The 16,614-nt window shown below is 39.4% G+C and overlaps 1 protein-coding gene across 4 annotated transcripts in view; it reads left to right on the plus strand.

Annotated features, from left to right (window-relative positions):
• The window catches only part of syt7b (synaptotagmin VIIb), an 85,462-nt gene continuing 68,848 nt past the window's right edge, over positions 1-16,614 (plus strand). Inside the window, exon 1 of one of the 4 annotated variants that reach the window (XM_068595369.1) lies at positions 1-350. In XM_068595369.1, coding sequence (XP_068451470.1) covers positions 302-350 — 49 coding nt within the window. In that variant the 5' untranslated portion in view covers positions 1-301. The remainder of the gene's footprint in view (positions 351-16,614) is intronic. The other 3 variants (XM_068594044.1, XM_068593314.1, XM_068594867.1) reach the window with 3 other exon arrangements.

Below are 16,614 nucleotides of genomic sequence, written 5' to 3' on the forward strand. Positions count from 1 at the left end.
GAGAGAGAGAGAGAGAGAGAGAGAGAGAGAGAGAGAGAGAGAGAGAGAGAGAGAGAGAGAGAGAGAGAGAGAGAGCACAACATACACGCAGACCAACATCACCTAGACTACCTGCTCCATCCAGCACAACACGGGGTGGAGGACGCACAAGTGCAAGCGCGTCCGTGCGTGCCAGCCGAACAAGACAATACACGAGTGTGCGAAGACCGCAAATCCAAAATTGGAATAAGAGTTTATCTTGAGAACTCTTTGGAAAAGAGCACAGCTTTGCTACAAGAACAAAGCCAGCCTGTCTGAGCACATGGTAAGAAGAGCCATGCATCTCAACAGAGAAGAAGATAACAGCAAAGGTGAGCGACATATTTCAGCGGCCATCGGTGGATGGTTTTAATGGTTTAGTTCAAAGCTCTCGCGGTGGCTGCCCGATGCCCTTGAGTGTGCCACATTCATGTCAAGTAATGCTGCTGGGGGTCATTCCAACAAGCTGATGGTCACTGCTGGTTCTGTTATTGCCTGTCTGCTTTTCCCCAACAAGCCTTGCATGGCAGCGAGCAGGGCTGTTGCATCCACCCAAGGTGGCAATGTGTTGGCTGTCCGTGAGACACAGCCACTTGAGCACTTGTTGTGCCCGCGATTCGCTCGTTTTCGCACGAGGTGACCTGAGCGTAAATGCACAAGGTCATCCATTCCCGGCCATATGTCATATCATAGATGAGCAGCGTGCCGTGTGGTGGAGCGACGAGGTGCGTGTGGTTGGAGGCTATACCGTGGTCCATAATTGAGTCGCCGCTGATGCGTGTCCTCCGACGTGGTCGGAGGGGAGAATTAGAGAGCAGACGGTGTGTAATGACACGAGCCCCCTCCATCAGTATAGTAATGGTGGAGTAAATAGCTTATGATGCCTCTGCCAGAGACATGCCGAGTATTTTTTTTTACTCCCAATCTTTGAACCGAAGTCGAGGTCACTGACTAACACCTGATGCTGAAGGAGATTCGACCCTGAATGCCTGTCGACATGGCGCAGCATGTGTCTTATTATGCATCGTGAACTAAACAGCAATAGAACTTATCCTGTGTCCACCACACCCACATGGAGTGAGTTGAGCATAATTATATGTCCAGCATGGCCGTCACCTGCACTGCTCAACCTAAAGACTTGTTCAGCAATTTGTTGCATGTGATGTTCCAAAACTCTCCAAATGTAAATGTGAACCTAAAATAAGCAGCATACCAATAGTTCAGTTCTGGACAGAATCCCAGTTTCTTATAGTCAAAACAGTTAGAAGATTGATCCACTCTATGTTTCTAAACTCTCATTTCTTTTATCTGAGAAGCATGCTGATAATGATTTAATATTGCTGGCAAGGGATTATAACATTTCAGTTGTTATGTGCAGCTGTTAGACTTTATGGTTGGCTAATATCTTAGATTTTTCCAGCTGCAAAGCATGCTGTTCAGGGAGGAGTTCCCCATGTAGTAATTGGTGCCCTGCACCGGGGCACTCTGCATCATCCCTCATCCAAAGTGTCTTACGAACTCGTTGCCATATATGGTTTCACCAGGGACAAAAGATGAGTCACCATCTGCAACTAAAAGTGACTTCATGACGTTATTTGGATTTTATATTTTATATTTTATATCATCATATATCTAAATAGTAGATGTTGACAGATTGAAAGAGATTCTTGCTACTTCCATTTTAATTTATTGTAGATGCAATTGAAACAATTTGGTTTCTAAACACTAAACTCAACCTAATAATACAGAACAGAACATTGCCGTTATAACTATTTATACTTTTCGCCGGTATACTGTGTGTGTGAGTGTGTGTGTGTGTGTGTGTGTGTGTGTGTGTGTGTGTGTGTGTGTATGCACGCGTGTGTGTGTGTGTGTGTGTGTGTGTGTGTGTGTGTGTGTGTGTGTGTGTGTGAGCTTTTCAGAGAGGGAAAGACCTGTAGAGAGAGAGTGAGCATCTGAAAGTGAGAGTTAATGTGTGAGACAAGTGTACAAGTCAGAAAGCATAGATTAAAAAGTAAAATATAACTGCCAAACTGCAGGATTTTATATTTGTGAAATACTGATGTAAACGTTTTCAGTAAATGCAGTTGAAGCAATTTTAATGTTAATAAACTAATATAATTGACAACATTGATGCTACTACTGATAACAATAACAAGTTTTTAAAAGATGCATAGACTACGTTATTAACAGAAATTCAACAGAAATTGCAGCATTAAAGCAGCCAATAGTACAAATTCCAAGACACACCTTATTACGTTGATTTAATTAAATAACAGTATTCATCCCCAGTGAGTTAAAAACTAGAGCAACAACAAAATTCAATATGAACAATTATATAGTAAATCATTAAAATGCCCCGAAAATATGAAGTTCTGATATTGATATTTTTGGGATTTACAAACGCTCACATTAACATCCTCTGGTGAATGCTCATTACAAATTAGATAGATTTATTCCAGTAAATATCTTCCATCAAATTGTAAAGATGGTGAAACAATTGAAAAAGCTCAGAGCCGTGAGGAGGTGTTTTCCTTCTTTTACCTGTAAATCTGTAACTCTGACAAACAGATGTTCAAACAGTGTAACTGTGTGTGACATATTACATATGTCTGATTATCTTTAATTTCCTGCAAGGCTACAACCTGTTTTACCACTTACACAAAACCCTTAACTGAAACAGAAAGAGTTTTATGCTTTAAGACCGTCTGCTGTGTCAAAATGAATCACATCCACAGTTCAGTTCGGATTCATCACAAATAAATTATTTGACCCAGCCTCTAGCTTGAATTGTCATGCTGCATTAGATTAGGATGGACTAATGCAGAAATATGTTTAAGCAATATACCTCCAGAGACAATTTCACCAATAAGTTTAGATTTTAGTGTCACAAAAAAGTTGTTTGACTAACAATGAAACTATGAATCTGCAGATTCATTCGGACACCAGCTCTCCTGTGAGATTGATTTATGACGTGAGTTAAACAGGAATTATTCAAACTTCCATTCCTATGACTATCTTTTGATCAGCCAGATAAGTGTATTTTGGTAGGTTTATATTCACATTGTGTTTCTTTTATCACCAGTTGGTTAAAAAAAATAGAAATGAGCTGTAGTTTCAAGTCAACATTGAGACAATTCTGTATTGGATGACACATGTTGCAGTAAGAACAAGGATGCACAGAGTGCATTTTTTTCACTCCCCATATTGATTCTGAGACCTCAACTCAGAGTGTTTGCGGATACAGAGTAGCAATTAAGGACCAGTGCTTTTTTATTTATTTTTATTTAGAGTCGGCAATACTGCACGGTGAGGAGCTCATTGGGGTAATGTTTATGTATAGTGTAACATGAAGCTAAGGATTGCTGTTTCTCTTGGAACCCACTCGCTACGCTGTACGGAAATAACAGGTTCGAAGTTGGAGGCGAGATCTTTTAAGCCTGTTGGAAATGAGTTTTTCTGTTTTTGTGGCTTTGACATGAATACTCACCTTTACGTCACCAGGATATCATGTCTGAAGTTGCCACATGTTTATTCATAAAGATTCTCGAGGCATAATAATGTATGTTCTAGTGTTATGGGCTTAATTTGTGTTGATGTCAGTGAATGGGTTTAACTTTAATGTCATAACTTAGTGGTTTCTGATGACCTAATTCAAGTCAATCCAAGTCCGTGATGCAAGAACAGAATACATCACTTGCAGTCAACAGGGTGTTCGTATGTATTTCTTTAGAAGAGTACAAATGTTTCTGCCTGAAAAATGTGGAATGAATGAGAGAAATGACTGCATTGTGGAGCACAAGCAGAGATGCGTTTCGTAGAATTGAAGTATTCTGAGGTTGGTGTGTGAAAGTCCTCCTGCAGTGTTGTTGTAATCTCTTCAGAGCAGCCCAGGTGTAAATGTCAGGCGTCAAGTAGGCCTCAATGCAAGGTGCAATAGAGAATCATTATTAATCCGGCACGAGAACAGTCAGAGATAATTGCTTAATATTAGTAACATTCAGTTTCAGAGGGAAATGTTTAATATTAATATGATTCAAAACTAATGGGCTGAAATCATATAAGTGGCTTGAGACAAGCTGCAAGAAAGAAGGGAGGGACAGAGCAGTCATTAATAAATCTCAAACAAAGGTATTCATATTCCCTGTTTAACTCTGAGCCACAATGTTGAAAAGTAAGCCACTCAGATTTACAGACTCAAGGGACGGGACGGGGCGCTGAGGCCATGAAAAGGAAAATATTGCTCAGTTCTCGCTTAGCTGAACACATATTTACAACCAAAGACAGATATGATAGACGATCACATCAAAATGATGGCTGAATAGAAAAGTCAGACTCGGGTGCAGGCACAGTGTTGAGAGGGAGGGAGCCGGGCTTGTGTGTGGTGAGAAGACTGCATTACTGCATTCTTCAGTTACAATTAACTGTCCAAACAATTTTGCTCATAGTGTCCAATTCAAAATGAAAGAATCAACAAAAATGTATTTCTTTATCTGATGAAGGCATCATGTTGAAACACATCATCAGATTTGTCTGTCCATTAGCTGGAAATATAACCATCAATATGTGAGATGTTGGGTGATGCTTGTTTTTGTTTGAAAATCTCTTTAAAATCCTCTAAAATCTTGACTTTGTAGCGCAATGTCTCAACTCGTTGCAGTAATGTCCAATCCCCCTGTGACATCACTGCTTGGTTTGTTTTCCAGCTGCAACAGAGCCGAGCTTCAGACCACACCCAACCACCTGCCTGTGATCTGAGGCTGGATAACAGGCTTGATACAACAAAGACACAAACAAAAAAACACACATTTTTGGCCCGGTTTTAAATGACTCTTTATTAGTATTTGGTCAACTTGCGTAATTTCACAAAGGAGGTTGTAAATCCAATGTGAGGAAGTCCACAAAGAAATACAGATATTGTGAAGTGATTGGCGAAAAGAAGCGAAAGCTGTTAACAAAAGTCTAAAAAAGAGTGCTCTTTTGAAATGGTCCTCAACTTCAGTTTTTACATATTAAAAACGCATAATGTGTTCCTCGTCAAATATCGTATTTATATTACTATTTTGGCCCGGACCAAGCGTTCCAAGATAAAGTGTATATTTGTGTATTGTGCGTGGTGTGTGGTTAGACATGCCTGTGCTTTTACATAACTCTTTTGCATCAGCATGTCCATGCTAAACACAGCATCCTCATTGTTCTCCACATCAGTCTGGCTTCTGTCTCTCCTCCCGCTTCAACCCATTTACCATCTTGTCTTGGTAATATTTTGTGGCTCGCAATTATTGATGCGAAGTAAGCGGCAGGGAAAACAGACGGACAGAGATGGCGGAGAAGAGATTTGGGAATGTGAATGCATCAAGAAAGTAGCCTTGCACTGTAAAAACAGTGTGGGTTGAAAAAGTTACTGGCAAATATATGGGGCTGGTGGAAAAAGACTAAAATAGATAATTGAAGACAGAGGCAGAGAGAAAGTCTAGATCTTGAGAGAATATCTATGTTATGCCTTTCAGTAATAAGTACTTTTGAAGAGGAAGCAAAAGAAAAAAGAAGACAAACACTATTCCTTTAAATCAGTGAACATATTTAAGCAACACGGATGGATTACACAAAAGCAGTAAAGAGGAGACACAGAAAGAAGATATACGAATCCTTATTCACATTTTATAATACTGATTTACGGATCGGGAGGAAGATTCTCTTCAAGCGCTTCTGTTTGGTAAAATGCTGACAGCGATAACAATACATTTGAGTTTTGTTTAAAAATAGTGTGTTTAGCTAAGTATAATCAGTCTCTATTGTCATCCACACATATTTGTTGTTTCTTCACTAAAATAGGGCACATTGTCAAAATGCACAAATACAATGTGCATGTGATTGTTACCGTTATCATATATCGAATGTCGGGGGATTTCTAAATGCAAAGTTGTCGGTGGCCAGAGTGGCCACTAAGTCTAGATTCTGGAGAAATAAAACCTACGACCACGAGTCATACTCTGATTCCAACCAACGTCAGCACAGGTAGACCAACCAAACAGTAGGAGTCACACACAAAGACGCAGTCCAGTATCCAATGCTGATTTACGTCCATATTGATCGATTCCACACAATTTAAGTCCAATGCCAAACACTGAAGGCCAACGATGGAAGTAGTCTGCCCTTAATGTAGCATGGTTTGAAAAAAGGGTGTGGTGGTGTCTGACTTTCATACAGAAGACTGGAGTGCAAGCGCCAGTAAAGGTGTGCCATCAGTGTTCTCCTCTGTATTAACTGTAACCAAGATGTGTTTTAACTTTACCCAGATGTTTTAGTTGTCCAACCCAAACCAAGCCTCAACCATACGGTGCTGTGCACAGACATTGTGGAAAGTGACCAAACAAACAAAAAACATGATTAAATATGATTTGTGATTTGTTTTATGTCATGTGTAGGGTTGCAAAAATGTGATCGACAAACACCGCCAGTTGATCTTTAAAGTGATTTTTGGCCTCTTGTGCACAAAAGCCTCACTGTTCATTCAGCTGTTAGAACAGCTGAATGAACAGTGAGGCTTCTTGGATAAGGTCATGATTCTCACAGTCCCTTTGATTCAATGGCCGTTGATCTCTGAGCCACTGATGGAACAAAACCTGCCTGGAAACCCATCGTCTGCAGCAACAGACTTAAAGTGGTGATTACTTTATTTTGGGTGATACGTAGGCTAGGAGAGGCAGATCTGTTTTGGGACTCCCGTCTCAACCCACAGTGGCCTTGTGTGACTCTGAAAGGCTCTCAGGATGAGTAAGGCAGAGAGCTATTTGTGGTTTGTACTCCTGCCCAGAATGAAGGCTTGTGAGAGGGGAGCACTCTGTTGCATCAAGAGAAAGAGTGTAACTTGGCTCTTCCCGTTGAAAAGATGTGCAGCCGAGCTGTGTAACCGATACCCCCTCCCAGTGTGGGTTATGCACAAGAAGACAAGTGACCTCTGACCCAGGTAACAAAAGTTCAATTCAGTTTATTTTGTATAGTCGAAAATCACAAACACAAGATTTGCCTCGAAGGGCTTTACAATCTGTACACATAATATCCCTGTCCAAGGACCTAGCATCGGATGAGGAAAACTCCCCAAATAAAGATAGTAAAACCCCTTTTTCAGGGAGAAAGGGAAGAAACCTGAGGGAGAACAAAAGAGGAGGATCCCTCCCCGAATAGACAGAAGCAATGGATGTCATGTGACCAGGGTGAATAATGTAACAGAGTTACAGCACATTACGTGAATATGACAGAAATGATTCATCCTAAGATGTGTGTGTGTGTGTGTGTGTGTGTGTGTGTGTGTGTGTGTGTGTGTGTGTGTGTGTGTGTGTGTGTGTGTGTGTGTGTGTGTGTCATAGGTTAAAGAGGACTGTAAGTATTCCAGGATGGATCAAAAGGACCAACACTGGAGGAGGAACCCCATGTGTTTGGGAACATTGCTTGGCTATGAAAGGCAGCTTAAGGACTCTGGCCCTCACAGTTTAGATGCCACTCTGACCCAAAAGCCTGCACAAAGATCTTGTGTTGCATCAACCTATTTATACCTTATTGCTTCCAGCATCTTTAACTTACAGGTCCATATAAGGTTGACAACTTAATATTGCCAAATCGTTGGCTGAAGCTGCTTACATAGTCTTTCAATTTATAACAGACTTCTTTATGTTAACACTAATTCCTGTGTTAAGAGTGAAAAGTAAAATCATGCTAATTTTAAATTACACTTAGCTCAGTTAGAGGTAAGGAATCAATGATGGCTCATTGAGCGGAATACAATTTAAATGTGTTAAAATACAACTCTCAAAACAACCCTATTAGATATTGCTAACGAAGATCTTTGGTTTAAAGTTGTATGAGTCAAACTGCATAAAAGTTTGCTAGGTATAAAAACCACAACATGCCAAGAAGTTTCCACTGTGTAAGTGTCAGTCAGGTGCCCGAACGGTTTAATGCCTCTCGCTCTGCAGAAAGTAGAGGTGTTAGTACCACAGTTTCACTATGTTCCAAGTATTTGCTTTTGTTTGTTTTTGTTTTATTTGTTTGGGTAACGTTTGTCTTGGACATTTTTGGTGGATAACTCAACACTGTATTATCAAGCAGGACACAAATCAATTTTTTAAGAGGATGATTAATGGCTGGCTATATCAATGGATGGATGACAAAGAATAGGACACAACCTAGATACAGGACATGTGTGCACCCTACCTAGACTAAAAGAAGAAAACAGGATATTATAAGAACAGATATCAGCAGTCCAGCCAGGAACAGATGGTGAGACAGAGCTACACACAGACAGGATCTTCCTGCCAATACAGAGAACAGCGTCAGGATGTAAATGCACCGACACAATAAACACAGTCCTGGACTTGAAAAAGTCTTGATGGGAGAGCGACTATGATCTCAAGAACTGCATTGTTGTTACTGTCACACCCCCAAAGCTTCATTTGCTCTCTCCTCTTTTGTTCCGGTTCCTATCCTTTTCAATTCTGTTACTGTACCAATCTGTTTTCTTCCATTAACCCTCTCCATCCACCTGCCAGCTTTTCTCCATTGTGTCACTTTTAAATGTTATGATAATACATTTGAATATGAACAAACACTGATGCCTGAGTGATCCAATGCGCTTTCATTTGATCCGGTTTTGGATTCCTGTTCCTGGCAACAACATTTATGTCCGACTGGTAAATTATTCATTACTGGTATTAGAGAGGCAATATAATTAAATAAGCAAATGCAAAGAAGCTCTCAGGGACTATTAAACGTAGCACAAATGTTTAGTCCACAGTTAATTAGGTTTATACGTTGTCTGATGCACATCAAATCTCCTAACCACAGCATCACCCGGGGGTAGAGCAGGCGCCGGCTTGTGTCCAGGTAACATCTGTAGTCCTGGACATCTGTCATACTGTGGACCCTTTAGGGAGAGCTGTTTGTAAACCTGGTGCAGTCCACTTTCACACGTCACCATTCTGCTGGCTCAGGCACAAATCCTCTATGTTTCACTTTTCTTGCAAACTTTCACTCAAGTTCTCAAGAGACTCAGTCAGTATTTTCTTTTAAAAAGTTGTACAATACATGATTGACAAGTATCCTGCTCAAATAAAACCTCAAGATGAACCTCTCCAGCACCTGGATGAGTGAATGTACCACTCGTTGATGTCGATGGTCTTTGCTTCTTCAGGGCAGCTGTCTGCGGAGTGATGTCTTACATTATTTACTAAGGTTGGTTTCTGTTAAATTCAGGTTGAGATACAGGTCATGCAGTTGCAGAAGCATTAACAGCTGCAGTATGAAGTTAGTGAGTCAGACCAGGTCTCGTCATCACTTCCCATAGTTAACGGTTTGATCTAGCCTTCAGTTACAAGTGTAAATTACGACTGTTTTTCAGAGAAAAGTGACAAATGCTCATCACGGATGTTCAGCTTTCAATATTATACAAATAATAACTCTTTCTTAATTTGAAGAGAATCTGAAATCGGAGAGTATTTGATATTTTTTTTTGCCATGTTTGGCTCAAAGGACGTCAATGTTGCTCTATTGGCAGCGTTGACGAATTAATTAGTTTGTCTACTTATAATGACAGAACAGACGACCCGAGGCGATTGGACTTTTCATATTGGTCGTTTAACTTTTTTTAATAAATAAAATATCTCTCAGCGGCACCTTTCTAAGATGCTAAACTAAGAGCATAATTATGGTATACAGTATACCTGTTTAACATGTGCCTGTTAGCGTTGGCAATGTGAGCATGTTTAGCATTTACCTCAAAGCATTCCTGTGCCTAAGAACCATCACACTTTTAGTCTTTTTGCTTGACGAACGACTTAGGTCAAATTTAACTTGTGTGAATACCTTGAAAGATGCTGTGATTGAAAAAGGTCCAACAATGGCTTACTAAATACAATAAAGCACATTTTATGAAACAATCAGCTGATGCAGCTGAAGAATGCAAATGCCTTCCTGGCTGCCTGATGTCTGACCTGACGGTTCACACTTTGTAGTGTCTGAAAATTTGAGTTATTTCCCCACGTCAACCTTCAGCTTCCGGTTTCACTCTGAGGCCTTGCGATTCCGATTACATTTTTGGACCCAATGATGAAAGCAGTGGTTTGCGTTGCTGGATGAGGTGACGTGCCTTGGACATAGCCCCGAAGGATGATGTCTGCTGCAGCCTTCAGCACCTGGTCGCTGGCTGTGCGGCCACTTTGTCCGTCTCAGGGCCGCTGAGCAGCAGTTGAAGATTTGCAGCGGTGTCCTTCTCCTGAGGCATTGAGTGGCATGGAGCCTCACTCCTGAATAACACACTGGGTTGACTGTTGCACAGACAGTTCATTCATTTGAGAAAATTCTTAGCAGGTTGCATTGACATGTACTTCTTTCACTGATTTCAATCTGTCTACTTCAGTTTCATTTTCCTATCTGATTGTGCAGCACATTACCATTTGCTTTAAATATACTGCACGCAGATAATGGAAGTGTCTGAGTCCATGTTTAAGCTTGATTGACACGTGAGGTCATATTTAATGGGGAACAATTTTGGACGAAATAAACAGTCTTGTTGTGCGAAAGCCTAAATTACTATTGACTACAAATATGTATTCTCCCCTCCCTTCACTCATCAGTAGTCTGCTCACTCTTGGTGCATGGCTCTTATTGACTGCTGTTTGAATGGCCAGCACTATGAGATAGTGTTTTGTATCTATTGTATGGATATTGAGGATCAATAGAAAAGCCAGAAAAGTTTTATATATATATATCTATATCCATAGATCTAGATATATATAGTGCGGCCCAGTCAACAGTGCCGGGAGCAGGGGGCCGCGTCCCTCCCCGGCGGGGAGAGAAGTCACAGCAAGCACATAATCCGCGGACCCGGGAAGCGGCGAGGTCCGGGCATGGGCTCTCTAAAGCAAGCCGACCTAGAGCCGGCCGCGGCACACCACAGTGGAGGAAATGCGCCCTGATATATATATATATATCAATTCTTCTCATATTTGTTGAGGTATTTCTCTTGAGATTAGGTGTGGACCAACAGACACAAACAGACCTACATATTGCCAAGCCACAAGCATACCATAAAAATGTAGGAGAGAATTATTGGGAAAGGAAGGGGAGAGAGGCGAAGGGAGTCAGATTTAAGAAGAAGTACAATGAGCAGGACATACTAAACAAGGAGTTTTGGGCCTGTTTGGTGGGCTTTCTGGTTGTTTATTTGGTTGGATTGATTGGTTGATGGAAGTTACAGGAGAGAGAACAATACAGCTGGTTATAGGCTCAGTCTGAGTTTATTTATAAAAAATGTGTTTAATAATTTAGAAGAACCATCAACAGACCATGTGGGATATTGCCAAGTTGGATTTGAAGAGGATACAAAACCAAATACTACATTTTTCAGCTTACTCTCAGGTTTGTCATGCTCTCCACAAAGCTTACCTGAGGAAGAAAAGCTATGGGTCTCATCGGGAAAAAGACTCAATCACAAGATTTACTCAGACAACATCAAACGGTCTGTCCCATAATTTCTTAAAACTGTGCCAGCAAAAATACAAAAAATATCATGTTGTTATCTCTATTCATCAAAGTTGTGCCTCTCTCTCTCTATCTCTCTCTCTCTCTCTCTCTCTCTCTCTCTCTCTCTCTCTCTCTCTCTCTCTCTCTCTCTCTCTGTCTGTCCGTAACATCTCTCTATTATATATATGCCACAATATTTGCAGTGACTGCTGCTTGTGATGTTGTCATAGAGTGCTCTGGCTCAGAATCATAAAACAATGGTGAGCTGCATGGATCACAGGAGCACACAAATCAGACATGCAGAGGCAGAGGAGGAGTGAGCAACTGTTTGACAGGGAAACTGTGTGGGTCCATATGCTTGTAAGAGGAACACAGGTGCGTGTGTGTGTGTGTGTCTGTGTGCATGTGACTGCATGCGTGTGTGTGTGTGTGTGTACTGAATAATATAGAAAGAGAGTTTGTCTGTGTGTGTGTGTTTGTGTGTGTGTGTGTGTGTGTGTGTGTGTGTGTGTGTGTGTGCGTGTGTTTGTGTGAGTGCGTGTGCATGCATGTGTGTGTGTACTGAATAATGTAGAAAGAGAGTAGAGGGGTTATAGAGACACTATAGAGGAGACAATGATATATACTGTACGTATAGTTCAGCAGCTGGCAGTATGAATATAGAATACGGTCCTATTTGACCATTTAGATGTAGGATCGGTGTTTCGGTGTAAGATACTCTCACAGGCTTCAGTCATTATTTGCCTTCCGTCCTCTATGCCCAAAAACAAGTTTCAACATGTTACATCATCCTTCCAGATTTGCTTGATGAAAGCTTTGATCCACTCGTGTTTAATGTCCATGTGCATTTATCATATAGTTCGGTTTCAACACCCACAGACACTTGAGATGTTGCCTATGTTGGCTCACATGAAGCTGTCCATTAGTAAAAGGGGGGAAAGTACACAGTAGAGGCTCATAAATAACTGCCCTCCCTGCTGTGGATCGAAAGGGTATGCAAGTACAGTCTATCCATATTTAGTGGTTTGTTGTTTAGCAGTAAGACTAGATGGACAGCACTCAGTGGACACATAATGTTCCCACAGTCAATATCCATGATTTGTGTGTTTTTTTTTTAATTGTTATTGCTATTAAAAGTTATGGTGTAATCAGTATTTAATCTCTTCAAACAGAACAACAAGACAAAACCTACTGGGTTTCATGTGTGTGAGTATGAATCTAAAAAATATTATACGACTGTATGATTGTTATAGCTAAATGTATCAATAAAAGCAGGGAGTAGAAGTACATATATGTATTGTAATTGTACTCATCTAAGAGTAGTATTGCAATACACCTACTCTCAGGAATAAAATGTATTTAAAAAATACGTGAATAAATGCAATGTGATACTACTCAGCACAACTGCATGCTTGTGTACGTGCATAAGAATAAACAAAAAGGGGACAAATTATAAAAATAATGCTCTATAAAGATTAAAAATGATTATAGACTCCACAGGGAACAAAACAGGCAGAAATATGGACATGGCCCGCTTTACTTTTATTTGCATTATTCACAGTACTAAGTACAAACAGTTTTGCAGTATAAGTTTTTAACGCTTAAGGTATTTTTTAACGGTACCTGAAGTAGTTTTATTATAACTAACAACAGTAATATGTTGAATTAACATTAGCATTTTTTAACTGCTGTTTGCTCAGTGGTTCATCTGTCAGTGTTGTAATTGATTGCTGCATTTCTAAAAGTAGAGGAATAATGGTCATAATACAGCGTTAATGGCTTCAATCTCCCCAGAAAGCAGTTAGATTTGTGAGACATTTCAAATGAAATATTGTACATCCACGCTCTCATTTTGAAACTACTGCTATGTCATCATTTATATTCCCTTCTCTCAAATGTCTCACGCCTGTCTCGCTGTCTTATCGCTTTACTAGTTGTCTCTTTATCTATCCCTATCTCTCCCAGCTTTTTGGTGAGTAACCGTGCATGAGTAATTATACGCACACACAGGCGCACAAATGCACAACATACATAGAGACAGACATAAACAATCTTAGTATACAAGTTATGTTTATTATTAGTGATATAACAAGTTTTTTAATGAATGTTAGATGACTAGAATTGAGAAACCACCATTAAAATTGTTCTTTGAACAAGAAAAAGACACAGCCCACTCCTGCTTTTTTCAATCATCAAACTGATGCTGTATCTCCTTTGACATTACCACCTTTCTTCAAGCATACATAGCAGTACAGAGAACATTAAAAACGTGGAATCGTTCAGCCAAATATTTAATCGTCAGTACCAAAACAGATGACGTGAAATTGGGTTGCGGCAAACATTTTGCTAGATCTTGGGGGTTTGTAGGGTCTTTTATCTCTTATGGTGCTAGGGCTGTAGTTTCATCATCGAAAAGACAAATTAATGTATGATTATCCTCCGAAATGTCAACAAGAAACCATTGTGTATCTGGATATGGATGATCTTGTGCTTGAGTCCACACAGGCACACCCACAGCTTAACAGAACACAGATAATCAGGGCTAATATCCAGCAGCTTCATGCACTTAATAGCAAAGTGCATTAGGTTACCGTTGTTATGCCCCCCTGGGCGTTGCAAAGTACAGCTCAGTGAGGAGAGCTTGACTTCTCTTATGAATTAGATATGACATATTAGAGCGTTCATTAAATTAATGATGACAAAGGATTCAAGCTTGATTTCAATATTAAAACGGTCTACCTTTAATAATGACAAATTATTCCCAGGGTGCTACAGAGCCAGAATGGTACAAAACATAACCTTACCTGCCTTGTGCCGTCTCATTACCATACTTCATATTACTGCATTTTGTACAGGGCTTGATATTTTCCAGCAACATATACACACACATATATATATATATATATATATATATATATATATATATATATATATATATATATATATATATATATATATATATATATATATATATATATGGGGGAGAAATTACATTGTTATTTATAGTAAATAAATTACCTAACATCAAAGAAAACCATTTACAATCACTTACTATTTGACTATTTCAAAGTGCCTTTGAATAGCTTTTAAAGTGGTACAATTATTACATTATTATTATTATTATTATTATTATTATTATTATTATTATTATTATTATTATTACTATTATTATTATATTGATGTCCTCTATCAATGTTACCCAAAACATTTCCTCCCGGTTATAAAAAAAAAGATTAACGATTGCAAACCAAATCACAAAAGGCCTAATCTATAAATCGTGAGAAACACTCCTCACAATTTTTACTGCCATTTCCGCATCACCTTAATTTATCTTGAATAAGTAATGTAAAAAATAAAATCAGTCTTTGATGAGCAGGCTGCTCGCATCTGATGGACACCAGTAATTCTGATTCTTATCCAGAATACCTACAACAATATGTTCACTTTTTACCATAATGATTGTCTGTAAAATGTATTCACCACCAAGTTCCCAAAAGTGATTGAAAATTGTACTCCACTAAAGTGTAATGACTGAAGGAGCAATTTTAGATACTACCACACTGAGGGAAAGAGCAAAAGTCTATTTAAACTAAAACACTTGGAACCACAGCTTTAGGTAAATGCATTTTCCAATGCACCAATGCTTTGCCGATATACAGTATTCAGTGTGAAAATGCTTCCATCCCTTTTCATTACTTGGTAATTGTAATCCATGCTGGAGTCTATCCCACCATGCATTTGGTGAAAAAGCATTAAAGCACCTTGAACAGGCTGCCCGTATAATCACAGGGCTCACACTAACAGTCACACTCACATTCACAGCTACTGTTTTTGCAACCTGTGTAGCCTCCCAGTCTCCAGGGGACATTTTGGTAGGTCAGCAGACAGGTCAAAGATAAGTAAGTAAGACTAAATTGGCTACTTAAAAAAAAAAAAAAAAAGGTCACTTTCATTTGCTTCTGCTCTGCTTCAGTATAACTTATTAGGATTGTGCCAAGTGCGGAGTTTCTTCATATACAAATAAAAGATAATGTAAGGCAATATGTAACCGTCTGAATTATGAGCAGTAGTTTTATGCAGACACAGGTGGGTGAAATTTACAAATGGAATAGCATCAGTGGCATTGGCATTTGGCAGATGGTTAGTTGACAAAGACCTGCTGAGGTTGCAGATTTGGCAATATAATTTTGTAGAGGATACAAAGCACTCACAGGAAACACACACAAACAAAGGAAGAACGTGACAACTGGGGCTGTTCTGATCTAAAGAAATTCTTAGTTTGCTAACAAGATTTTGTGGACAAATCGATTCGTTGATTCAAGCCACAGTTCTGTAGAACTGAGTTTCTTTACAAATAATCTAGAAAGAAAAGCCCCACTTTAAATCTAGTGTTTGATAAGAAATGTGTTTATACATTTTTTGGAAATATCCATTTAGCTTGAAAAAATACAAAGAAATGACCAAGTCAACGGATAAATTAACTAATCAACTAAGAGGCACCCCTAATTAAAACCAAAAGACCAAAGGCCCTCATGCTTTGAGGTGACAGTACCAACTGATTCACTGTTCAGCTCATAATAGGCCACCTGAATAATCATGAAATTGAACGGCAATCACACTGTATTGTTTGGTAAGAATATCTGATCAGCTGTATTATGCCTACGATCTGAGTGGGCAGCTCATTAAGCTCTATCAATGAGAAGGCTGGGATGAATGAGGTGTGTGTGTGCGTGCATTGGAGTGTATTCCTCACAGAATATAATATTTATCAACAGGGCAGGAAGTTAATCATGTAAATGTAATTGCTGGCTGGAAAGATATCGGTTAATTCCACAGAAAAAAGCAGGATATGTTACTGATGATTGGTTGGACAAATTACAGGCTGTCGACCTGATTAGTGGTAACCACCCAGGTGACCGATTTTAGTGCAGTATTCAATTAATTAGAAACTGTTCCAGCATCTGGAGATTGAATGAATGTGCTTCAGTGCACACGGTTAATAAATAAAATGCAGGTCTACCAATGTAGAAGGGCCAAAGGTTAAATGTATAAATAGTCATGTATCCACTCTAAAGT

The sequence above is a fragment of the Clinocottus analis genome, unplaced genomic scaffold, assembly GCF_023055335.1.
Source record: "Clinocottus analis isolate CAN_PGR_092001 unplaced genomic scaffold, fCliAna1.0.p SCAF_1, whole genome shotgun sequence".
NCBI classification, from domain to species: domain Eukaryota; kingdom Metazoa; phylum Chordata; class Actinopteri; order Perciformes; family Cottidae; genus Clinocottus; species Clinocottus analis.